The sequence below is a fragment of the Sceloporus undulatus genome, chromosome 3, assembly GCF_019175285.1.
Source record: "Sceloporus undulatus isolate JIND9_A2432 ecotype Alabama chromosome 3, SceUnd_v1.1, whole genome shotgun sequence".
Lineage (NCBI taxonomy): Eukaryota > Metazoa > Chordata > Lepidosauria > Squamata > Phrynosomatidae > Sceloporus > Sceloporus undulatus.
The window spans coordinates 192,916,519-192,943,719 of record NC_056524.1 but is presented as its reverse complement, the minus strand read 5'-3'; the positions used below and the strand labels follow the sequence as shown (position 1 = coordinate 192,943,719).

Sequence of the window (27,201 nt, the reverse complement as noted above, 5' to 3'; positions counted from 1 at the left end):
ATTTAATTTACTTTTTTCCATATTGTTATAGAAAGTGATTGCCTCACATAACAATGGCTATCTGATATGACTTTTCTTTCTAAAATCCAAATAAAAATGAAATTAAATCTGTTTATCCCCAGGTTGCACTAAGAGTATTTTTGACCAAAGAATTCAATGGTCCACTATGATTATGGACAGAAGCTATATACTGTGGCACATCAGCAACTAATATGTAGCTGCTGAATGGAACCCACTGCTTATCATCAGTAATGGACTGGATGATGGAGAAAAAATTGAAACTCAGTCCAGATGAGACAGAGGTGCTCCTGGTCAGTTGAAAAGCAAAACAAGGAACAGGGATTCAGCTTGTGTTAAGGTTACACACCCCTTGAAGATGCTCATCTTTGAATCTGGAAGCCCTGGATTAAGAATGGGAGGAGGAGCAATGAAAGAACTAGACAAGATCCCAAAGAATAAAGATATACAACTGAAAAATAAAGTTAGAATAGTCCAAGTCATTGTACTCCCCATCAACATGTACGGATATGAGACCTGGACAGAAAAGAAAGCAGGTAAGAAGAAAATCATCTTATTTGAGATATGGTGGTGGAGAAAAATGCTGAGAATACCATGGACAGCCCAAACAAACAAACAAATGGGTCTTGAATAGATCAAGCCTGAACTCACCACGAAAGTCAAGATGGTTGAATTGAGGCTGTTGTACTTTGGTCACATGACATTAGAAAATACAATAATGCTAGGAAAGGTGGAGGGAAGCCAAAAGAGAGGCAGATTGTATGCCATATAGCTAGACAATCAGGGAGGTCACAGGCCTGAATCTACATGCCTAAGCAGAGCTGTGTCTGTGTGTGTGTGTGGGGGGGGGGGGGGGGGGGGGGGGGCTTGGAGATGTCTCATCCATAGGGTCACCATGAGTTGTCAACCTTAGACAAGCTAACAACAAATCTGAGGAGATAAGGAATATTGTCTTCTCATTTGAAAATGAGAAGAACTCAAGATGACAAGACTGTATACAGGTACTACAAAATTCATGAAAATCTTATCCAGGACTGAGCCAGGATTAAGAAGCAGAGACCAGGATAATAAAACCAGGATGAAACTGAGCAGGATCAGGAAGAGACAAATGCTCATACAATGCTCATGCACTTCTGAAATTCCAAGAGGGTGCTTGGAGGGCTGTGCCAGCCTTACAGTAAGTTGCCTCTTTCCCTGCCCCCCATGTGGCATCACAGTGCCTTGCACTACTTGCTGAAACCCTTGGCCTAATCCCACTGGGGCTCATCAAATGTTGAGCTCCTCCCTGCCATTGCTGCAGGCAGCAGGCCTCCGGGACCCTCTACAATCACATTTCCTGGGGGAGATTTCTATGTAACTTTAATGGTTATTTCTGAAACAGATATCAAAATCAGAGTGATTGGTGCAGTCTGTTTTAACCTGAGGTTTGGTGAGGTTTGACTACAGAACTACAACTCTGGAGATCAGGATTTGATTCCCAGCTTGGCCATGAAACCCATTAGGTGAACTTGGGCAAGTCACATGCTCTCAATCTCAGGGGAAGGCAGTGAAAATCTTATGAATGGCAATTCTTCTCTGGACAAATCTTGCCAAGAAAACACCACAATAGGTTTGCCTTAGGGTTGCCATAAGTAAAATCAACTTGAAGAAACACAACAACAACACATATATTCTCTTATTGTATATTTTGCACTTATTGTATCCAGAGCAATATGCAAGAGTAAAATCACGCAGACATGCATACTAAACTAATTAAAAACTGAAAGACTACAACCAAGTTAAATGCACAACCCAACACAAAAGCTCAAAATGACTAAAAAGCAGCAGTAGATCAGTACATCTTTATGTTGTTGTTGTTATTTTAAAGAAAATGTAACAGAGGCAAAAGAAAGCCTTTGCAGACAGAGCTCAGAAAAAATAATTTTTGTAGTAAAACTATCAGAATCCTTCAGCCATTACTAGCGAGAGGATTCTGGGAATTGCAATCTAAAATGTAACTTCTATAGGCTTGAATTACAGGAAGCTATTTTCTTGATGATGAAAACTATTTACAGAGGTAGTTAAGCCTCTTGGGCATGTATTATGCAAAGTGTGTGCTTTGATGATAAATATAACAATTAACATTTCAGAAAGTGTGTGGTATAATCGTCACTGGCATTATGATTTGTGTAGTGTTTTCAGGTATGAAATGACGTCATTTATCCAGCTGTAATACTTGCAACATGCATGTTACAGGAGTCATACAGTCTTGTAAGGTAAGCTATTATTATGTTTTAATAAATATTAATTTGTGATGTTTTACAACATAAATAATAGATGCCACCATCCATATGACACATGGTAAGTCTGAAGAGGAATAAGGAGGCCTTGCTTAAAAGCACCTAGAAATGGTAGCTTTGTACCATCAAGTGGTACAATGAAGATACTGATGAGGAGTTAGGCACCATTCAAAAAGGTATAACTCAGGAATATAGCAATGGGAGGGGGGGATGTGAGTATTGCCCTCCTGAATAAAAATTCTCCTTCTAATTAAATTTTCTTTAAGTTCCCAAATTTCTAGCCTTGCAGTAACTTAAAATTGCAGTTGAGCATTTCGAAATATAGTATAGGCATTCAAAGAAAAGAAAGCCAGCATGGTGTAGAGTTTTGAGCATTGGAGTACAACTCTTGAAACAATAGTCCATATCTCAGCTCGGCCAAGGAAACTCACTGGATGACCTTGGGCAAGTTGTATGCTCTCAGCCAGACTGTTTTATCACACTAGGGGGGCAAACAGGATTTAAATGAGAGTTAAACTAAAGAAAACCAGGAATGTCATGTGATAAACATCAGGCATTTCCTGGTTTTCTCTAGTTTAACTCTCATTTAAATCCTGTTTGACCCCTAGTGTGATAAAGCAGTCAGATGAAAGCAAAGGCAAACCCCCTCTGAACAAATCTTGCCAAGAAAACCCCAGAATAGGTTTGCTTTCGGGTCATCATAACCTGGAAATGTCTTGTTGTTGGCACCCCATAACTATATAATGGCACAACTACATGTGACATGGTTATACATGTAGAAACTGTCTACAAAACTGTGAACTGAATATGGATGTTACATCATGACAAAAAATTATGCAATCACTGGCGTACATGTGCATACAACACTAGCAGTTCACCAGCCTAGGTCAGAGCAACTCCAACCAAACTATGGTAAGATTTAGTGTAGATGTATTGCTGTACCTTGGGCTCTAAAAAAAGGAGATGTGGGCAAACATTCAATGCATGAGAGGAGAAAAGACAGGTAAAAGGGCCTGGACAGCCTAAGCCTAGCATATTAGAAGTTTTGTGTTTCTAGCAGGCCACAGTGTTAAGAAATTCATCCACATTCCTCAGCTACACTGTTATGTACACAACTGTCACTGACACCTGATAGGAGTACTCTGATTATAAAGGACAGCCTTTCTCTTTCTCTATCAGTCATCTTCCACAAAGGCAAAAACAGGGACACTGCTAAACTTTTGCAGTCTATATTCCAAACACTGCTAGTATACACTAATATCTTTAGACTGCTGGGAGTTTTGTTAAAGAAAATGGAATAGTAAACAGCTAGAAAGAAAGAAGTACCAAATTAAATTAATGTATTATAAAAATGGTAGCTATGTTGTCTGAAATAATAGCCCTTAAGCAGGATTTATTTAAGCGCTTTCTCCTCATTTTACCTCAAAATGGTTGTGTTCAGCCACTGGGGAAAAATGCTCAGCACCCATAGACAACAAGCTGCCGCCATCTTGACGTAACGGACGCTCTGTGTCCACACATCGCGCCTCGGAAGTGACGCCGCGAGTGCGCGATTAGCGCCTCACGGCGTCTCTTCCAGGGAGCGAGAAGGAGCGCAGTTTTCGTGCTCCTTCTTTGCTGTGTCAGAAACCACACCATTTGGCTGCTGCGGTTCCCGGATGCAGCAACATTTCGGCGGTCTGTAACCCGCCTTAGAGTCCTAAGCAAGGAGTCCTCTTTTGAGAAGCAAAGTCTACAAAGGCAGCAAGCCCAGAATGACTACCACATGGTTAACAAATATGCCAAAACCCTGCCCATTGCTTCTAATCCCTAAAGACCAACAGAGGAGCAACCTTCATTATTCTGACACAGTTGTGACATTGCACAATTTTGCTTGATTTGTGCAAAAGATTCTCATTTTGGGAGTGCCATGAAATATCCCCTCATCAAATAGTTTTGTGTCTCCTCATCACTGTATGTGAGAATAAGACCAACAAGGATTTGTATTGTTAAAAGAAACAAATTGTTTACTCACTCTCCATTTTGTTTCTGCCAATAAAATGAAGGACAATTTTTAACCACTTTATACAGTATAGAGATGGTGCTTTTCTTGGTGCCACTTTTACTTACTGTAGCATTCTCAGATAGGTACCATTCTGGAATTGGAATGTGATGATTTGGGACCTTTCTCTGAACCTTCCTCCGATCTTCAGCTTCCCAAAGCAAAGTATTCAAGTCAGGGAAGTTATTGTTGATATCTATGCCATCCTGAGTCCATCGACCTAAAGACCATCCTCCTAATTCTGAACCCTGTAAGGCAGTGATCAATTTATTTAGCATTTTTATGGCAGCAAAAATTGAACAGGTCTTCTAGTGTCAAACTGAGGCCAGGATCCAACAGTGTATTTCCACTGGACTATCACTTTTGAATTAAAATTAGAATGTCCCTCTTCCTCCTTCTGTGACACTCAAAACTTACTTCAAGGATTTTTCCAGCCTTCCAGAATAGTCTTTAAGGCATTAAAGAGGATGAGGAGAGAAAAAAGAAGCACACACACCAAGTTCCACTGGCAAAAGCAGGCAAATCCAGTAGAATTATAATATTGGAGCCCAGTCTTTACTTCTTAAAGACACAGAACAAGTCTCCCAAATGCCAATGAAAATGGCAATATTTTAAACATATTGCAAACAAAGATGCATTTTCTTTTTTATTATTTATTCTTTATTATTAAGAAGATATTACATTTCAGATATGGATTCAGCAGATGTTTCCACTATATGCATAAATGATTATACATAAACAATTAAGGTACAGTTGAAGGCTTTCATGGCTGGCATACATAGTTTTTTGTGGGGTTTTTGGGCTATGTGGCCATGTTCTAGATGAGTTTTTTCCTGACGTTTCACCAGCATCTGTGACTGGCATCTTCAGAGAATGCTTGCCTGGAAAAAGTTGGGTCTATATATACTGTGTGAGCCTGGAAATGGAGGAGTGATTTGCATGTGTATTGTTCTGTGCTGATGGGAGGCCTCAGGCTGGGAGGCTAATGCAAACGAGGATTAATGTCTGCTAATTGGTGATCATTGGCCTGTTACAGACTGCCAAAATAAAGCTGCTTTGGGTCTCTTTGGAGGTGTGCTATTTAAATGATGCATCCTCAGAATCCAGAAGCTGCACCAAAAGCTGCACTCCAATGCTTAGGAATGGAGTGTGGCTTTGGCGCGACCTCTGGACTCTTAGGACCCATGCATCATTTAAACAGCATACCTCCAAAGAGACCCGAAGCAGCTTTATTTTGGCAGTCTGTAACAGACCATTATCTGCTGGGAAAGCCCCTGACTCTGAGTGGTTTCCTATTTGCATTTGCTGAGTCCTCATTTTGCTATTCTTCAGGACAGGTAGCCAAATTTTGTTCACTTTTAGGGTTTCTTCTTTCCGGTTGAAATTATCCAGATGTTTGTGGATTTCAATGGCTTCCCTGTGCATCCTGACATGGTAGTGGCTGGCATGGTCCAGAAATTCAGTGTTTTCAAACAGTATTTTATGCCCAAGATGGTTTGTAGCATGTTCTGTTACTGCTGATTTTTCTGGCTGGCCCAGTCTGCAGTGTCTCTTATGTTCCTTGATTCTGGTTTGCACACTGCGTTTGGTGGTCCCTATGTAGACTTGTCCGCAGCTGCATGGTATGTGGTAAACTCCTGCGGCTGCAAGAGGGTCTCTCTGGTCCTTGGCTGAGCGAAGCATTTGCTGGATTTTCTTCATCGGTTGTAATTAAGGTACAATTAACCGACACTGTAAATTATTATAAATATATTCTATTTTATCTTCTATTAGAACTTCCAACAGTCCATCTGAATTGTGTGGATTATTTGTTTATGCTTAACTACTTCTTTATTTTTTGAATGTAAGACATATTCAGTACTTTATGCTTTCTTATTTTAAGTTAAGATCTTTGTTTGCTATTTTGTGAATGTTAATATTTTGACTATTTCCTGATTTATATCCATTTCATCTATTTTTTTTGTAATATTCTGTTAATATTTCCCACTCTTTCCCCATTTCCTCTGTAGATTATCTATTCATCAATAGCATTAATTTATCCATTTTGATCACATCCAATAGGTCTAATAACCATTCATCAATGCTTGAGTGGCAGAAGAAAAAAACAACCCTTAAAACACTGACACTCCTCTAAACAAATGAACAGAAAGTATGTTTTCTGCACAGAAAAAAAAATGTATTTCCCCACAAATACTTCCAAAGCAACAATAGGAACTGCATGGAAATCTTTGTGTTCTCATCCAGTGGAGAGAATCTTGTAGAAATTATTTGTTCTTTATATCCCTAAGCACTAACAATTTACTTTTTTAAAAAAAAATGCATTACAAGCTCTGTCTATTGAAGCATTACCTTTTACCATTTTTGAATCTGAACTTTCTTTCATGTTTGGCTATAATAAGATCATCAAGGGAGACCAACCAAAGGTAAAGAAAACAGTCTTAATGGAACTTTTAACTGGTATCTCAGGATTCTTTTTAATCTTCTTAAACACTTGCCTATTGGTGTGACTCTAATTCAGACACTGCTTTTTACAATCTATGTAGCCAAGGTTTCTGTTATATTTGGCTACAGTAAGACCGACAAGGGAGATCATCCCAAGTAGGGGACAAGGATTCATTATTATGGTGCTGACAGATTTATTTATCTCTTTCTGCTAGGGAAGAACAACACTAATGTTTTTCAACACTTGCTTGAATATTTTTGAATATCTATTCATTCCTAAGCAATTTTGCCATTTGATGGGGGGACAGAAACTCTACATTGGTCATCATATTTTCTATAACATGTAAGCCCACTTGTGAAGCTAGCTGCAAGCTTGTGCCTAAGTGTGTGGCTGGATACACAATTATTATAAATGAATAAGGTAGCAAGATGTTAATGAACAGCATAATTAATTAATGGAAAGAAACAGTGAAGTTGTAATAAAAAGAAAGCAAAATGATGTTCCAGGGCAATTAAACCAGGGTTGTTTATATATAGTTTGAGTTATTAACTCACTTACAACATGAAGAGAAATAAGTTCAATATCATTTAACTGCAAAACCCTTTCTAAAGATTCTTTTTTAAATGTTTTCCCTGGCCACTTTCAATCTGAAAAATATGCTGTTGAAGCACTTTTTGTTCTAAGAAATGGTTGGCAATTTGATTAAATTATCAGATTAACTGAATTACTGGGAGAACCATAGTTAATTAAAGTCTTTCCATTTGCAAGCTACCTTGTCCTCCTTCTACCATAGACAAGGCAATTGATTGTGGAATTTTTATGAACATAGTTTGTCAGTTCTTTTATAGGAGTATCTATTGTATCAATCAATCATAACTAATTATGGAATATTATGAACATAGTTAATCAAATATCATAACTGATTATTTATTGGAATGAAGTAAAATAACAATCCTCCTTACTACTTCATAGGCTTTCTCATATCCTTCAGGGTTGATTGAAGGAAGAAGATGAATTCTGGTATCCTCAACAAGACGTATAATACGTGGATTTCCAGCCAGATATTCCTGGCACATAAACTGCATTAACAAAAGTAATAGCTCACGTCCAAGCACCTCATTCCCATGAGCCCCTGCCATATATCGAAATTCTGGCTCGCCTGTTCAAAAACAAAACAAAAAAGTGTCACAAAGTTTGAAAGTAACACATTAGAAGTAACAACACACAGGATAATGGCCAAACAATTGAACAACAGTCTCTTTGAATAGTCTGAACAAAGCATTTTTAAATAATGAGGAAAAAGTCACCAGTAAACATTACTTCTAACCTAGAGGAAGTAATAATACTACCATTTATTATAAGTGTAACTTGTTACTGTTAAATATTGTCACTTTCCTTTAGTAACATGTAATGTTTACTAGTGACTTCTTCTCATTACTTCAGGGAGGTTAAATTGCTCTCTTGAAGCATTTTGAAGGTACTTTTGTTCAAATTTTCTTACCTTTTACGGTGATTTTCTTCAAAAAGGGACATAAGCATACTTTTAAAAGCAGTAGTAGGAATAAGTCAATTGGAAAGTTTCCTAACATGTTACATAATAATGTTTAAGTAACTGTTAAAACTCTGGACTAGCACACTAAAAAAATGGATTCAACATTTGCTTAATGCTATGGAATACAAATCTTTTGGTCTGGCCCTTAAGCAAAACAAAATTGAGTGGTACATACCAGCGTAGTATATTTTCTATACTTCTTCAGTACCATACACTAGGGATAACAGCTAGAAGTCTTGGTGCTAAAACCAGTCCCCAGTGGATCTCCCATTGTGCCAAAGAAGTATCCTCTTCCAAGATGGGTGTTGATGTTTGCTTATTTCATTTTTACCCACAAAAACAAAGAATTCATATCTTTTGTCACCACATAACTTTTGATGGTTTTCATATACTGGAACTTTTTTGCAAAAGGTTTTGTGCAGAGAGTAATTTATCCAGTGAAGAATGTAGTTGCTTTGGTACAAAATAAACTGACTATACTGCAAAAATGTCCCAAAATGCAAAAATGTCATGGCTGTTGATTATGTTTTGATGGTGTGTCTCAGTGTGGTGAGATACACTTTCTCACCAAGGATGAGAAAATTTGTAAACATTGTTTTTGCAAGCATTGATAGCAAAGCAGAGTGAAGGACATCTTTTGTGATCTGAACTCAGGCTGGGCCAAAATTCAATTGTTATAGCAATTAATTTTGTACTGCTTTTTTATTTTTTATTTTTTGGGGGGTTTTTTGGTGGGAAGAGGATCTTATTTATATGTTCAAAGGAATCTTTGCCACTTATCCCACTCAACCTTAAAAGGTGGCCAAGTGGTCCATTCCTGCCATTTTTTTTGACATTTTAAATCCTCTCTATTATGACTTTATCACACATGGAAAAATCAGAGGATTCTAAAGCAAGGAAAGTTGTGCTATCATGGCTACAAATATCACACACATTGTGATTAGAGAGGGCTTATCCCAGGAATAAATAGAGAATAACCAGCAACAAGTCATTCACAAGATTTCCCCGTGAATGATTTGTTGCTGGTTATTCCCTGGTTATTAGCCTCTCTAATTGTGACGTCATGTGATAATCTTAGACGTGATCGTGCAACTTTCCCTGGATAATGGCTTTTGAATCCCCCAATTCCCCCATGTGATAAAGTCCTTATAGTGATGAAGGGGTAAGATCAGAAACTAGCCATAAGGCCTAAATAAGATAGAGACTTATTTGAGAAAACAGTTTGCTTAGATACAGAAAATGTTACAATTTCTAGTGATTTCACATTAAGTTAAACATTAAGCAATGCTTTATTCATTGGAGTCTAATGCCTGACAAATGACTTCTAGCAGTTTGACAGGGACTACCTGCCCCTCTACACTTGGTTGGAGTCAGAATTTGCAGACCTATTTCTTTTACAATGTCTTCTGTAAACTTTGCTGTGTTACATCAGCAAGAATGTTTAGTCTGTGTTCTGTGCTATTGGTACCTAAGTTCTCTACATCTTTTTAAAAGTACTCTGTGAATTGTACTGGTTGTCAGCTGGGTATTTGTAATATGGCATACTAGCATCAGTTGTAAGGCATCTTCCATTCCATGGACTCCGTGTTCCAGTGAAGAGAAAAATCTAGAATGTAGGTTCACCACTCTGGCACTGACAGGTATTCAGTTATAATGTAGTGGTGAATTAGACCTAACCAGAGCATAGGATATCATACCATGCCTAAATAACATGCTTATGAAGGGTCTGTCCCTTAATTCCTGGCTATTTCCTTGGTGCTTGAGCGAATATGGACCTCAAGTGAACATGAAAACTCATTAACACAGCATGTTGAACCAAAAGAAGGGTTGTTGAGGGGGTGCATGTGATCTAATCTAATTTCTTTTGGCTATTCCGAAAAACAACCCTCGAACCCCAACACCTTTTCTACATGGTCTGCTATTAGCAATGACAGGGCACCTCCCACTGGCACAAATACAACATTGTTAGGCTTCTAAGACATGTAATAACAATGAACAGAACTATCTTCTAACTCTTGCTGTGAATTCTCCAGATAAGCAGAAGACATCACTAAAAAGGACCTTTCTTTGCATATTTTCCAATATTGATGTTTATTCCACTTTATTAATTGCAAAAGAGGAATATATGATTAGTAACAGGGAATTGTACATATCCCACATTTTGGATGGCTTCTATTTATATTCCTGTTCTCTTTCTCTAATTAGAAAAGTATCATTAGAATTCCTCCCACTTATATTCAACACCGACTACTAACAAGCACATGCCCCCACTGCTAACTTTTGTAGCCAAGTGGAATATTATCATTTTTAACTCTCAGATAACAACAACACTAGCTGGATTGTAATTCTAGCTGGATTCTAATTTTGTCAAAATATAATTCTAACCAACTTCGTGTTCTCCTGGATTGTCCGAGATTTCAACAGCATACAGCTTTAGCCCTTGGTGACTTTTGCCAATATTGTAAATTCTTGTGATATTTGGACACATCTCATTCACCACTTTCATCAGCTGTAAAAAGAAGAAAGAAGGAATGAATACAAGAGATACAAGCTGTTGCCTCAGTGCATGCTAGATTACCTGTGTAGGTTGCTTATTACCGTTAATTATATGTCTGGGAAGTGGCACTCCTCCACTGGGTGTCACCTGGGTGGAACTTCCGGCAGGGTGTCAGGCCACACGGGCTGCACGGGAGTGTATGGGGCAGAGAAGCACATATGGGGCAGCTGAAGAAGCACACACGTGAGGCTAAAAAAGTGCATGTGATGGCCGGGAGCACAGTGGTGTGTGCATCAGAACAGTACTTGCACGGTGTGACACATACACACACATGCATCGAGTAGTGTGCACAAATGGGACAGAGGTAGTGTATGGGAGCCTTCTAGGGTGTGACTCCCCCTTCTAGGGTGTAACCAAGTGCTATCCACACTCTCTGCAACCCCCAGTGATGCTACTGTGTCTAGGTACCATATTATGACAGAGAGAGCAACTTGCTCCAGTGGTGGCAGTCCAGTAGGATATATGCTATGGAATGCCCCACATTTTCTTGAAAAATCTATAGAAAAAGGTGAGGGTTTTTAAAATCCATTTTAGACAGGGATAGGGCAGAGGACAATCTGCATGTGAATTAGGGATTTGGTGCTGCATCATGGAGACAGGTTACAGTAGGAGTGGGGGGGGACCAATGTAATTGGCCCATGTAGATATGCTCATGAATGAACATTAAAGAAACACTAAATAACAATTAACTGTTATTTCGCATTTGTTAAAATGACACTGGGCATTTTGCAGGAATTCTGTAAAGACAGACATATTTTGTATTTACATTTCATTTCAGAAGCTGCAAAAATACGAAGTGCATATTACGTAATGGGAAATACTGATCTCTCCCCTCCCACACACACACCTTTTGCTTGTATTTGCAAAAACAAAGCTGCTTCTGATATTATGCCTTCACGGCTATTAAAAACCAGAGGGATTATAAATCATGCCTAGAGTAAACTTGTTAATAGACTGTTATTATGAGTTCTAAGTGGCAATTATTTCTTCTGTTACCATCCTGGCAAAAAATGCATACATTCCCTAAAACAACTCATTGGATTCAATCTCAATTTACACAGTGCTCAAGGCAGAACAACAGTTGATGGCAGATCTAAGTCAGTTATATCTTTTCAAGAGACTGTAGTGCTGTGGGGCCATTTTATGACAAATTCTCTTTCATTATTGAGTCACATTCTTTGCCACAACTGATTCATCTGTTTATTGACTTCATTTTAATTTCTTGTTTTCACTTTCAAAAAAATCCCAGTTTTATTTCCTACTCAGTCTTCCTCTCGTTCTCTTTGGCCAGTTACAAACCGCCGGGTTGCGGCAGTCTCCTGCCGCCGCCGCTTGCAACGTCTGGGAGCCGCAGCTGCCACACCACGGGGCTCCCAGACGCTCTAAGGAAGGAGCGCGGAAATCGCACTCCTTCCTGGGCCCCAGAAGTGGCACCACAAAGCGCAAGGGGCACTTTCATGGTGTCACTTCTGCCACGACACGTCTGGACGCTATGTGTCCAAGACGTCAAAATGGCGGCGGCCGTGTGGAATGGCCGCTGCCATTTTGTGCGCACAGAGCGCGTACTAGAGTTAGGAGGTGCAGAAGCACCGCCCCTTCCTAACCCTAGTACGCGCTCGTCGTGTACTTTAAGGCCCGTTTGTAATGGGCCTGTCTTTCTTTCTTTCTTTCTTTCTTTCTTTCTTTCTTTCTATCCCACCTTTTCCCCAAGAGTTAAGGTAGCTGACACATTTAAAAGATAATATTAAAAACACACAGAAAGCCACATTAAAACCAAATAAAACTAAGAACCATATTAAAAACCCTCTAAAAGTTTTTTTTTAATTGCAAAAATTGAGATTAGTTTTGAGGCCATATGAAGATGTTGTGGAAGCAAAACATAACACTGCTATTCTTCTTTGGAGGTTTTGTTTTTGATGACACCCAGCTCTGTCTCTCCTTTCTATAAATTCCAAGGAAGCTATTTTGGTACTTAACCAACGTCTTCAATCATTAATGGAATGGATGAGGGAGAACAAACTGAAGCTTAATACAGACAAAATATATATGCTTCGGGTAAATCAAAAGGTAGATCAGGGAAAATTTGGATTATCTGTAATAATCATCTATAAATTAGTATGTGGATGTCCATTACAATGCCAAATGGAAATCCCAGATGACATGGGTGTCAATACACATACAATTAGGACTCCCCCCCCCCACCCAGGGTTTTTTGATAAATATGCAAATGCTACAGGAAGCCTTATGTAATGCAAGCTATGCAGCACAGCATCATTCCTGAACATTCAGAAGAATATCTAGGTATTAGGTATTACCACAAATAGCATAATTCTGATTTTGGTGCGCGTACTTTTCCACATAACCCCAGATGGACCTTGCAATGCAGTCCATCATAATCCCCAGAGTGAGGAGATATGTACACACTACACCCAGGTGAGGTCAACCTAATGGGACATTTTGGGACCAATACCCCTAGGACTGGCCCAGCAGGTAGTTTGGGAGTTGCTAAATGGGACATTAAACACCTCCATTATCAGAAGGATGAGCCTGATGGACTTAATCAAGCACCAGATGAGCCTGATGGACTTAATCAAGCACCCAATTCCACCTTGAATACTGCCAATGACTTCATCCATAGATGTAGAATTGCTTTTGCCCAGAGGTTAAATTTGGCCTATATAAGCTCCCTGAAATCCATGCTTAGCATGTTAATTTGTAATTCATGGGGACACTTTATCACTATGCTCTAGTTCTGGCCCAGTCCTTCACTCAATGACTAATTCTCATACCACCTCAACCAATTGGATCCTGAAGCAAGTCTTGGCTTGTGTAAGTATCTCCATTAGTTCTGTCTCCATCTATTATCTATTCAAACCTCCTCCCTTATTTCCTGAGCCTTGTGTTAGTGTGTGTGTTTTAGTGATTTGCTGTGTGATTTCTCCCCAATAAAAGAAACATTTGATTTTGATTATAAGAATTCTGTCTCTGCGCTATTCCTCTGGCCCAATTCTTCTGTCTCTCAGTATACAAAAGGAAAATGATCTCAAGGGTTATTTGTAGCCTAACCCACTCTGAGCTAAAGTAAAATTCCCCTACATAGATTTTTTGGCTACATAGGTTTGTGTGTCTGGGGAGGGAAGAATTATAGGGAAGAAATAATTTTGTCTCTTTACCTATGATCATATGATGCTTTATTGGCCAGTGTCATCCACATGATTAAACAAGGAGGCAGATTAAGCAATATTGGAGAAGGAATGTGGGGAATGACATCACAGCAGCAACAAGAGGAAAGATAATGTGAGACTCACAAATATTGGCTGGTAGTTATTATTTCAGTTACAGATTGATAATCTGGAGTTGCATATCTGCAACTGCTCTGTATTTATTAATCCTACAGAGCCACAGCCCACCATAACAGCCACCAGCCTCTGATCTACTTTAAAAGCCATCATTGGATAGGACAAAGGAGTTCCATTCAACAGGCAACTGGAGCACAAGGACTTGGATGTTTCCACTCCCTCCTGCTAGTAAGCAAGCTTGCAACCACATTACATTAAAGACTCTTATCATTACTTACATTGCTAAGACATTATTAAGTTACCTCTCCTTAACTAAGCATCTTATCTAGGATTCTGGCAATTATTTTATAGGCTTAACATAAAGTACTTTGAGGTATGTGCATTGCCTCTTTTAATATGTGTGTGTGTGCACGCGCATGTCCGTGCACACACGTCTGTATAACACAAAAAAAGAAAGTTAATCCAGTCTTAATACTTATATTTCTTAGACTTGTTACATCACAGTTTGCAGCATTTGGGTTTTGTAGAATTACTATCATTCTGCTGAAAGGTGCCTTTACAATAATGTTCTCAAATGACTCAGTGATCAGAGAATATTAGCAAATATGAAGAATGTAGTTCTCACTAACCAGTTATAGTTATTGTCTTTGTTTAATCACAGTTCTTTTCAGTCCTTATATAAAACCAGAGGAAATAATTTCATCCTGCTTTAAGCAGTTCATTTCCAAAATATGTTCCAAACCTGACCAACCTGTCTTTGCACAATTAGGACCTAAAATGCATTTAACTTTATTGTTCTTGACACTAATTATGCCAATTGAGTTTCTACTCATCTAATCTGTCTGCTGGAAATATAGGCCATGAAATCTCTGGTGAGCACAGTGCTTGACTCGGTACACAATTGCTCAATAAAAAATGAATGATGACTCACTCAGTATAAACAGGCTGAAGATTCAGCACACTCATACCTCATGTCCAAACATATTATCTTTATATATTTGAAGAATAAGATAGGGAAGAGATTTTAGCACGTTCTACACCTACATCTGTGGTGCTATAAATCTGGACATTTTTTTTCTGATGTATGGTTAAAGCTAAAGGAATATAATTATACCTGGTAGGTCTAAACATAGACTGGCAACAATTAATGCTCCTTTGAATCTTGGTCATCTGTGTAGCACAAACCTTCTGCTTCCAGTCACACTATCTGTCAACTCAGAATGAAATACTGCTTCCATTTACAGTAGTGTAAAACTATAGCTACAGAAAAATAAGACAGGAAGCTTTCCAAAGGATGTCTGATATATTCTATACAATAACCCAATCCACACCATACTTCATTTTCAGAGCTTATTATTATAATGCCCTGCAAGCAGAGAAAAGAGATGGAAAATCTTTCTGTTTCTGGTTCAGATCATTTTTACATTTATATTTACTCATGAATCTGTTGCATCCTGATTCATGATTATTTGAATTAACACACACACAGAGAATAATTAAACAGTTTTATTTTCATTTGATATATATTTTCCCTCAAAATATGCCTTTCTAAGCATATATCAGGGCATCAAACCCAGATTTTTAAGAGCTATTTGTTGAACGGCCTGGGCCAATATTGATGAGTCTGCAGGTTTCAATTATCAAACTGGGATTTCAGTGGGATAAAAGACTTAGCAGAAGTGGGTGTCAGGAGGGGGAATATAAATGTCATATGTTATGAAGACAGTAGAGTTTGTTTTATTTTTCTTCTGAATGTGTATCTACCCAGTATTGAGAACTGGGAACACTGCAGTGTTCATGATCCATTTTTACAAAGGTCAATGCACATGCTTTAATACAAGTCCTCACCAGAAATTCTGCTCTTTGTGTCCTACCTGCCTCATTTCTTTGTAGTTGTGGTGTTTAAAATCAAGGTTGTCTGTTGTTGTCATTTCATTTCTTCTATGATAATAATTATTTGGGTCTGTAGTAAAAATAAAATACATTTTTCATGAGGGTATAGAAAAACTATATAATGATATCATAAAAATAAAAACATCTAGGGTAAAAGCTGACGGCATATATAGATGTCTATTTGGACTTTTCTGTTTCTTCCCTCATTCCACGTTTAGGTCCTCCTAGCCAGATCAAGAGTTCTAGAGAACTAAGAAGCTGCCCCACTTTTGCTGCAATTTGTTTGGTCTGAATAAAGATAAGGGCCATATGGGTATGGATTTTATTCACATACATAATTTGTGAATATTATATATTTAGTTTTGCACCCATAGGTATGACTTAAATACCCTAAAGACACCATTTGATCTTTCAGCCCTGCATAGTGCTTGTATAGGAGACCACTAATGAATACTAGGTGTTATAAGCTATATTTCAGAGGCAAGAACTGGCAAAACCACCCTGACCATTCCTGGCCTAAGAAAACCCTATGTATTTTGGTTGGTCTTAATAAAGATATTTATTTCATTTCATTTCATTTATATGCTCTCATTCTCCTGGAAAGGGACCTAAGGTGGCTCACAGATAAAAACAGTTAAAAACTTTACAATAAAGAGTCATCTTGTTGAAACAAAATGAAATTGCATTAATATACAAAAGGTTTTTTTTTAAAAAAAACACCATAAAATTTTATTCATATATATTGTGTGTGTGTGTGTGTGTGTGTGTGTGTATATATATATATATATATATATATATATTCATATACAATTTACATGAATGAAACCCACAGTTGAGATTTTATCCATGTCTTTGGATAAACTGGAGAGAAAACCAAAGCAAAAGAGATATACAGTGCACCTGCGTCATATGCGGGCGTGCTTTACGTGGACTTGAGCTTACGCGCTCAAGCTGTGGGGAGCGCACGGGGCAAAAGGGGCAGCACGTCCCATTCAATTGAATGGGCGCGTGTGCCTGTGGCGTCCACGCACCACTACGCCGCCGTGCACGAGCCCCATTGTTTCCAATGGGGCTTGAACATAGGCGGAATTCACCTTATGCGGAGGGGTCCAGAACAGATCCCCCGCGTAAGGAGAGGGCCGACTGTACTATAACTTGTAAATTTAGATAAGCTATATACAACTAGCATGGTGTAGTGCTTTGAGCACTGGACTAGGACATTGGGAGACTGGGGTTCAAATCCTAGCTCAGACATATAAACCCACTGGGTGACCTTGGGAAAATCAGTTCACCTTTAGGTCGCCATAAGTTGCAAACAACTTAAAGGCACTCAACAACAATAACATGTAGATAAGAAGGGCCTGAATACCCTGAAAGCACCAGATCCTGTCTGATCTTAAAAGCTAAGCAGGGTCAGTCCTGATTAGTATTGAATGGGAAACCACCAAGGAATACCAGGCACTGTAGGCTAAATTTTTTTAAAAAGGCAATGGCAAAACCACCCTTGAATATAATTAATAATTAATAATTTGTTTTATTTATATACCGCTATTCCAAAGATCATAGCGGTGAACAGCAAGTAAGTTCCTATGAAAACCATAGGAAATTTATGGGGTCACCATAAATTGACAGGTGATTTGAAGGCACATACACATTCAGGAGTTTATCACATGAAGGAAGGGGCGTCACTGTTCCATCCCTGTCCTGTCCTTCCCGCCCGATCGCAGGAAGGATTTTCACACATAACCCATCACTGACCCAGCAGGGAAGAGTTAGTGAAAGTGATTGCACATATCACTTTCACATGTAAGCATGCTGAAAAGCACTCTCAGTCATCAGCTGACAGCATTTTCTTCTGTCATTCGCAGTCTTTTGTATTAACGGAAGAACCCGTTAATACCGTGACAGCTGAAAGTGCTTTTCAGCCTGCTTTCATGTGAAAGTGATTTGCATGATCACTTTCACTAGGGGTACAGATGGGTCATGGATAGGATAAGGATGTGGGAGCGATCCCACCCCTATCCTGCCCCGCATCTGATAAACCCCTCAGACAAGATCAGTCATTGTTATTATTTGTTTATTTTTCTCCATCCTTTCTTTGGTAAGGTTCTACCAACAATAAAAATGATAGACAGGTCAAAGAGGAGGGCATTTTATTTCTCCATCCACTTTTATTTTTATTTCATTTATCTGCAGTGGGACCTAAGGCATCTCACAAGAAGGATCAACTAAAACTAAAATGAATCCTAATTTTTGCAACTTCTGCACATTTTTTCATGGGAGACTATTTCAGATTGAAATTTAGAGGTGTCCTTGTTTTAAATATATAATCAAAGTATGGAGATTACTTTTCTTCTCTGCTTTATGCATTACTAAATATAATTGACCTTAAGCAATGTTAAGGATGCTGAATCAGCAGGCTGGCACTTTAAGTCCTCAAGCATGTGTTTGTGTACGCGTGTGTGTGTGTGTGTGCTGATCTTTGCACCAGTTGCTGCTTATAAAAGAGACAAGCAAAGTCTCCACAGCATTTTTCAGTAGAGTGTGTGCCATCAAAATGCCCTCAGGCCTTCCTCCAAGGCTTCTTAAATTTTAGATTCTATAGCTGTTTTTCTTGTTCTGTATTATGTTTTTGTATATAGTATTGAATTGCATTGCACTATAGAATTCTTTCAGTCTTTTGTAATTTGCTCAGATTACAGTCTACAGAGAAACAGTATGGCCTAGTGGTCAGGTTGTTTGACCAGGACTCTGGGGATTAGGGTTCAAATCTCTGCTCAGCATGGAAACCCACTAGTTGGTCTTGGGCAAATATTCTCAGTTGTAGTAGAAAGGAATGGCAAACGCCAACTGAACAAATACAGTCGTCCCTCCACTCTCATGGTTTTGGAAACTGCATCCCTCATTTATGCACAAGGAACGAATGAAGGGGGAAATAATGGAGTGTGTGCCTGAGGCACATCACATAGGACAAACTCCATTTTTGTGGGAGGGGGAGTTCGGAACAGATCCCCCACGAAAACAGAAGGTCGACTGTATTTCAAAGAAAACCCTATGATAGGTTTGCTATAAATCACATTTACTTGGGGACACAGAACAACAAACTGTTCATAAAGTGATCGTTACTGGATATATTAAAGACATTATTAACTCATGTCAATAATGAAACTGGGTGCAGGTAGACAGATTCAATCAAGAGTGCCATAGCCCTGAGTTTGCAAGACCTGAGCAGTCTCTTATTCATAGAATGACTATAATCTGAAGTCAGTTTGAAGGTAATTAACAACCACAGCATCAACAACAATAAATCTGTGACAATAAAAGCAGAAGGTTGGAAAATCTTAGCAAGAGGTAATTGTTCCACTTCAGTAATAATACCTGTAAGTGCAACCCATTTACTTAATGCAGTGATTTTACATTATTTTTAAAAACTTTTTGTAAACATTTTTAATTTATTATGGAAGCCTCTTTCAGTCCTATCATGGGAGAAAGGTGGCATATAAATAAAGTAAATAAATAAATAAATTTGCTTAAGTGACAGTATGCAGGAGGCAGAGCAGGGATGCTACTAGTCAATTTCCAGTTTCCCCAGTTTCAAACAGCAGACAGCCTTGCCCAAAGGAGTCCATGGTTGAAATAGGATTTGAATCTCATCTATCAACTGAATCATCAAGCATTTGTAAGCAAATAAAGAACATCTTTCGGCTAAAAAAAATGTTATCCTACTCTGCAACTACCATTTTGTGACATTGACAAAAATAAATACAATCAGTCTGTGCTTAAAGGCATTTTCTTCTCTGCTTGCATCAAGATATGCACACATGTGTACACATTCACACACACACACTTTTTCTTTGTGCTTAAATTGCAAAAGAACTACAAAGAAAAGTACGTCTATCCCTTTCAGGCAACTACTAATCCCTATGTGTCATTCTGTATCCATCTGCACAGCAATGCTCTGGAAACAAGAAAGGAAAGGTAAAGAATAAGTGTGGGTATATGTGTGTGCATGGGCATGCCTGTGAATGCCTATGTACAAACCTCCCCACATCCTTTATCTCTGTTTTCTATTATTGTCCTGTGTGTGCTATCTCTCAACGTCTTCAACTATGAACTGGCTAAAGGTTCCCACAGCAATTCAAATAATAAATTTATTTTAGCTAGCAAAATGATCTGACAAGGAGTTCTCAGATTATTTCTTCTTGGATACATTCTGCGAATATTTAGTAAGAAGGACATATTAGCCCTGAACAAAGTAACACAGGAGAACTATTCATTCTGAATTAACAACACTAATAAAAATCCAAAACGAAAGAGCCACAAAGAGACCAAAATCCAATCAGAAGTAACAGTTAGACTACATTAATTGAATACATTGCTGAATTATTAGACAACAGTTATGTGAAATCTATGATTCAACGAAATTGCTCTTGTTAAGACTACCAATTGGATTTAGGCCATAACATTTGTAACCAAAATAGTGTGGTGCTTGTAACTCATTCACATTAATCAAGGAGCTTTCCTATAGATACTTTACAAAGCAGATGGCTGGGAAAGGGTGGCCGCTGGCCACACTGGTTGCAATTGAGACAGGACCATGGTGACAACACAGCCCATTCCCAAAGTGGGTCTCTGCCACAGATCTCAAGTCATGTTGCTAGGAGTTGGTTTAAACCGAATGCTTTTTGCAGCAGCCTCAGACTCCTTTTGGCAGGATCAGAGAAGCTTCAGGGCACATTGGGGGCATGCATCATCTAAATGCTATGCTGTCAAAGCAGCCAGAAGCCACTTCTTTTGCCCTGTGTGTTTTGAGCCTCCCTTAGTTAGAAAAGACCTGTCATAAACATTGCTTTTACCTGGGAGAGGACAGCCAAGGATTTCCAGTCTCATGCATATGCTTCCTTCTTCATACCATGTTCGAGGGTTTATCCGAATGTAACGTGCAACAAGAGGTACTGGCAGCTCATTGAGGACTGGGATTTCCTTTTCACTGTTGCCTTCAAAAATCTATTTCAACACACAAGTAGTGGGCATCATTAGTAACAACACCTGAAACAAGTCAAAAGATGAGATTCAATCATAACTTTGCCAACTGTAAAAAAGCAACCAGGAACACATGATAATTTAGGCTCACATTTTATTTGGCCTCCGTACAGCTTAATTGACTCCTCTGAGGCTCAACAGAGAAATAGGACTAGAGTAGGAATAGAAGAACTTCGCCTACTCCTTGACTCTTTCTAGGTAGCGTATTACTGCTTGGGAGTTTAAATTGAAGCTAGTCCTATCAGTTCTTGAAGATACAAGCCTCAGTTATGTCTATATTTTTCAGTGCATTTCAACCTCTTTATGGAATGTCAGAAAAGTTTAACTGGCTAAATATGAAGTTATTCTCACATGATTATAATCTGCACATTCAGATGCAGAACAATCACCAAGATCATAACTTGAGAGAGTGGGAAAAATATCTGTTGTCAATTTCTGCCTTTGTGGTATCTTTAGCATGAGCAAATGGCTGGAATCCTTCCAGTTAGTTCCAACTAGAGTAGACCCATTGACAGAGTTACTTAATGGTGAGTCAACACATAGGTAAATCCAATTGATTGAATAGTTCTACTCTAGTTAGGAGTAGAGTAGGTCAATGTTAGTGAGCAGTGAGGGGTGGACAGGAAGAAAGAGAGAAAGATTCTCCTTCCATTTTTAATGTAGATTGTTACTGTTGTGTTCCTTCAGGCCATTTCTGACTATGGCAACCCTAAGGTGAACCTATCCTGGACTTTTCTGGGGATGAGAGTATGTGGTTCACCAAAGGTCATCCAATGGGTTTCTTGGCTAAGTGGAAAATTGAACCCTGGTCTCCAGAATAGCAGTCCAACACTCAGATCACAACAAGATGTTAAATAATTATGTAAGTTGCTTGCCCGCACAGTATGATCTGTGCTATATGTGTATGTACCAGGGTGCAGTGCTAAACACTGGAATCCAGTATTACTTATAAGAAAATGTCAACATATCAATTGTTATTTATTCATTTATTAACTGCATATTCTCTGAAAATTTCAGATATCTAATGTCTGCTAATGAAGGTCTTTTTAGATAGCAGGTCTCATAACTGTGACAATTTATTAAGATGGAGCTACGGTCATCCCTCCATATTTGCAGCTTTGATATTTGCGGATTTGATTATTCACAGATTTCATTAATATGTTCTCTCTATAACTTTCTAGGTCCTCCAGTGCAACTCAGTGGTCAACTTTAACTAAAAGTTGCGCTGAAAGATCATTTGTAGCTACTCCAGTGCCATTCTATGGTCAGTGTATGTTGGACATTGACCACAGAGTTGCACTGGAGGACCTAGAGATTCCTAGAGAGGTGTCCTCTTAGGTAAAAACAGTGTTTTTGTTATTTGCAGTTTTTCCATATTCACAGGGGTCTTGTTCCCCTAACCCTAGCGAATATGGGGGGGACAACTGTAGTACCAGATAGGTTGATTTACAAATTTTATATTTTTTGATACTAACCATGTCTCCAGAACCATTTTTGACTGTGACCCATGCATGACTGTCGTTGCTCACCATAACTTTGTAAGATGTTACCCAATCACTCCTAGAAAGAAGGGAAAGATTTCATTTTATTATTATTATTATTATTATTATTTGGAAAAAAGAGCACATATCTGTACTGAATCACAATTCACAGTAACAGTGTAATCTTCCTGAATCTTCGTTAGCGAAGTAAAGCCAGAGAGAGTCTCGGATTGGACAGTTGAAAAAGAAATCCTGAAATGAAATATTAATAGGCAAGGGAAAATTATATAGAAATCTCAATTTATTGAAAATTCCAGAAAACATAAGCATAAAGTAACAAATGTTAAATTCCTCAAGGAAATTCTCCCATTGAAGTTTAGTCAAATAGAACAGAAAATACAGAACAACACTTTTATGCTTTCACTGTCTTTAAGGAAAGTTATGTGTAACTAGTCACCGCTCATCACGGAAAATTGACTTCCATACATTAGTCTGAATTGCTATTTCCCATAGAACAGAGTAGTCTCGTTGAATCAATTGTTGAATGCTGAATCATTACTTATATAAATCACATTGATTTAGTGGGTCTACAGCAGAGATGGGCAACTGTGGAAAGGTAAGTGGGTTGCATTAGCACATCAGGAGAAATTGGAGGGCATTCCTCTCCCCACACACATACCTCACCCACTCCCACAATTTTTTTTTTTTTGCCCCAAATGTACTTTGCTAACTCTTGCTCTAAAGTGTCTGGGGACACAATTCAAAGTGCTGGCTGTAATCCATAAAGCACCATACAGCGCCAGTCTAGTCTGCTTGAGTTTTAAGAGCCTTGGGGAAAGGTTTTCACAGTTTCACCATTATTGCAGCAATATTTGGTGAAAACACAGAAGAGAGAGACTTCTCAGAGGCTATTCCTAGGCTGTGGACTCCCCTCAGTCAAGAGGCTTGGGTGAATCCATTTGGGCTTTATGTCCACCAGCAAACACTTTCTTGTTTACCCAGGCCTTTTACTGTTAAATGGCTGTTGCAGAACCTCTTTGAATTAAGGCATGTTGTCTTTTTATAATTATTATTCAATTTTAATTACATTTAAGACTGATATAAGTTAGTGTTTTAATATGATTGTTTATGTTATTGTTTCTAAGTATTTGTATTATTCATCATTTTAATGGTGTTTTGTTTTATCTTATATGGTGAGCTGCCTTGGGACCTATATTCAGAGAAAGGTAAGATACAAATTAATTAAATAAATAAATACGAACAGCTGGATTTAATTCATTATCCATTAAAGGGGGACTGGGTAAGAATGCTTATATATGATAAGCTGAAGCTATTCATTTACTCACTTATTTCAGGAATAAGCATGTGCTTTCTTCTTGTTGTTGTTGTTGTTGTTGTGTGCCTTCAAGTAATTTCCAACTTATTTCCTAAGAAGAAGGGGTTTGTTTGTTTTTTGACAACATATTTTTTCAGATGAGGTTTGCTTTTGCCCTCCTCTGAGGTTGAGAGATCAATGACTTCCCAAAGTCACCCAGTGGGTCTCCATGGTCAAGTGGGGACTCAAACTCTGGTCTCCAGAGCTGTAATCCAATGCACTACATCACACTGGCTGTAAGTTCCCAGAGGGCATAGAAATAAATACATACATACATACAAAATAAAATCAACACAAAGCCATTCTTTACATTAAAGTGGTCTTAGTTGCTGACTTGAAAAATACATGTATTTCAGAAGGAAGATTCTACTACACATATTCATTGATTTGATTAAATAATGCCATGAATATGCAGTTCCAGGAAAGATGTCCCAGCGTCATAGGATTTCCTGGACCCTCTCTTTGCCATCACCATAGCAGGATACAAACCCACACAAGCTTCCTCCCATTGTACATGGGAGGATATGTTACCACTCATTTCTGTACCACTGGCACTTCAATGAGGGGAGGACAGCTAAGAGTGTTGGTGTGTGTGTGTGTGCTTGAGCAGACATGGGGAGACCATTTTCTTGACACATGTACAGAAGGCACACTAGCCCTGAAGCTGGCAAAGTTTCCCTAGTACTTGGAGTAATGGAAAGGAAATGGTTACAGAAGGGGAGGGGGAAAGGCTAAAATGGCCAAAGGCTAAGCCCTCCCCCCATCTTTGGTGGTGTCGATCAAAATAAGCCTTGGTATGCAAAACTCAACTATTTTTAACACAAAACACCTGAGAACTGATGCTAAGTTTTATTCTGTTATATTCTCTAGAATGTCATATTCTAGAGCTTAGTAAATTGCTTTTGTGGACAAAATTCTCAGAATCAGAAGCAAATAATTCTTACTGCAATTTGATTATTGCAGTTTGAAAGGTTAGTTTTTTGACTATAACTCCCCAAAGCCCAGGATATTGGCTGGAGAGTTGTACATCGAAAAGGGACATTTTCAAACTGATAAAATTGCATTACAAAGTACCTGCACTTCTTCTAAATATTAAAATTAATAATATAAATTAAATATTTAAATAAATGGGATTCAGGGCACTGCAATCCAAAAGAGTCGCTTTTTTCAAACTCTAATGAAATTACAGCCAAAAATATACATTGCACTTTTGCAATATTAAAAATCATTTTCAACTGAGTAGTCAATTCAAATCACTGTGCTACTGGTCTCACTGTCCTTTATAGTGAACTTCCAGTATTCTCTTATCCATCTTCTTCTTTACCATTCACTTCCTGACTGCCAAGCACAAAGCTTCTCTTGTTCCTTCATCTGTTATGTGATTGTTCTCCTTTCCCAGTCCTTCTTTTTATCGACTGCTCTTTTTATTATCTCTATACTTGCTCTATTCATTTTTCTCTTAGATCTTTGTCTCCTCCATCTGACTTTCCCTTAGGTGCCTGCTGCTCTGAATCTTCCTTCTCTTAACTTTTGTACTTGTTGATCATTGTCCAACTTAGCTACCTGTTTCTATTCACACACCTTCTATTGAACTTCATTTCTCTATTCAAACATTTTTGCCAGCCTTTATGTACTTTTTACCAACGTTCTACTGCTGAACTAAGGAACCTAAGACTAAATCATTCTCTCTCTCTCTCTCTCTCTCTCTCACACACACACACACACACTCACACACACACACACCTTATCGCATTCACCCATCACTGGGCAGTATGCAGCCCATATGCAACCCGGGCTTCTCTCACAGCTTTGAATGGGATTTTCCTGAGTTTATCACTTGGTGTTTGAAATCCAGCCTCCCGGGCTGCAGCCAGGATGCGGGATGGAGACAGGGATTATTGCAAACTAAATCGATACCAAATCACTGGCCATCATCAGTACGGGGCCCAGCTGGGTCCAAGCCATGCTCCACCAGCACTTTTTAGAAATCAGAAAGCTTTACGACTTCTAAAAAGTGCAGACAGAGCACAGCTTGGACCCAGGCTGATGACAGCTGGTGATTCAGTAGCGATTCCGTGTGCAATAATCCCTGCCTCCATCCCGCATCCTGGATGGAGCACAGCGGCTTGATAACTCTCTAGCTACCCTATTAATTCACGGTACTTGTAGTTTGGAGAGATACTAAGAATTCTGTGCTAAAGAACTCTAGCACTGTAAATCAAAGGTGTGGACTAGAGTTCTATAGCAGAGAATGTCCTAAAGCTACCAAAGATGGGGATGTGACAAATACAGTGCAATGAAACTGATGTAATTGTTTGTCCAGTTTTCCAGATATATAATTTAGTCACTAGGTGTATATCTGGAAAACTGGACAAACAATTACATCAGTTTAATACATCAACATTATTTCATACAGTCTTTTGGACTGACCACTTTCACACAACAGTACTATTTGGCTTTTATCATCAACCTACAATTGTTCACTGCTGAATTCTGCAAATATATACATAATTCCTGGTGAATATAGCTCAGGACATTTGCTATTTGTTCTGCAAATATACTGTGTGTGTCTGCTTCCTGCGTGTGGTAACTTTTGGTCAAGCTTGTATAACAGACCTGGATAGACCTAGTGGACTTTTCTCACTGAATACATGTAATCTTCAGTATCTACTGATAGCTTTAGTGACTGAAGCAGGATAGGAACTTTCTTTTTCTTTTCAATGGCCAAAGTTTAATAGGAAGTGACCATTTTAAGTTCTTTCATTGTTTTTATGCCAATGACTTTGCATTTCATCATTTTTAGTATTTTGTTCATTTTTATATTCATTATTACTTAAAAATAAATTCAACTTAAGTGAATAGCGGGTGGGCTGGAAGCTGAAAGAACAAAATTATTCCAGTGTGGGCTGCCATTTAGATCACTGGTGCTGTTTATATATTTGATTTGCATTGGTGGTTAGAGTTTTCAGCTAGCTTTCTCAGGTTTAACCTCTAGAAGGAAAGTATTTTTGGTGTGCAGCCACTATTGATCTCTACTGGAGCCACCAGCAAGCATTAAGTCTCTCAATGGAAAACAATTGCCAATTCTCAAAAAAGAAATGTGACTGTCCCTTTGCAAAAAGAAAACAGAAATAATGATACCTCAGTTATACGAGTCCTCTCTCCACTCCCTGAATCCTGAGGTTTTCATAATAAGTGTAAATCTTAACACAACTACATG

At 38.5% G+C, this 27,201-nt stretch overlaps 1 protein-coding gene across 1 annotated transcript in view; it reads right to left on the bottom strand.

The window, feature by feature from the left end:
• Positions 1–27,201, bottom strand: part of CPXM2 (carboxypeptidase X, M14 family member 2) — a 98,846-nt gene that overhangs the window by 24,764 nt on the left and 46,881 nt on the right. The window contains exons 5-10 of the mRNA XM_042460996.1: positions 22,601–22,685; positions 20,939–21,089; positions 16,064–16,152; positions 10,719–10,842; positions 7,744–7,940; positions 4,407–4,586 (exon numbers count right to left, since the gene is read on the bottom strand). Of these exons, the coding sequence (XP_042316930.1) occupies positions 4,407–4,586; positions 7,744–7,940; positions 10,719–10,842; positions 16,064–16,152; positions 20,939–21,089; positions 22,601–22,685 (826 nt within the window). The remainder of the gene's footprint in view (positions 1–4,406; positions 4,587–7,743; positions 7,941–10,718; positions 10,843–16,063; positions 16,153–20,938; positions 21,090–22,600; positions 22,686–27,201) is intronic.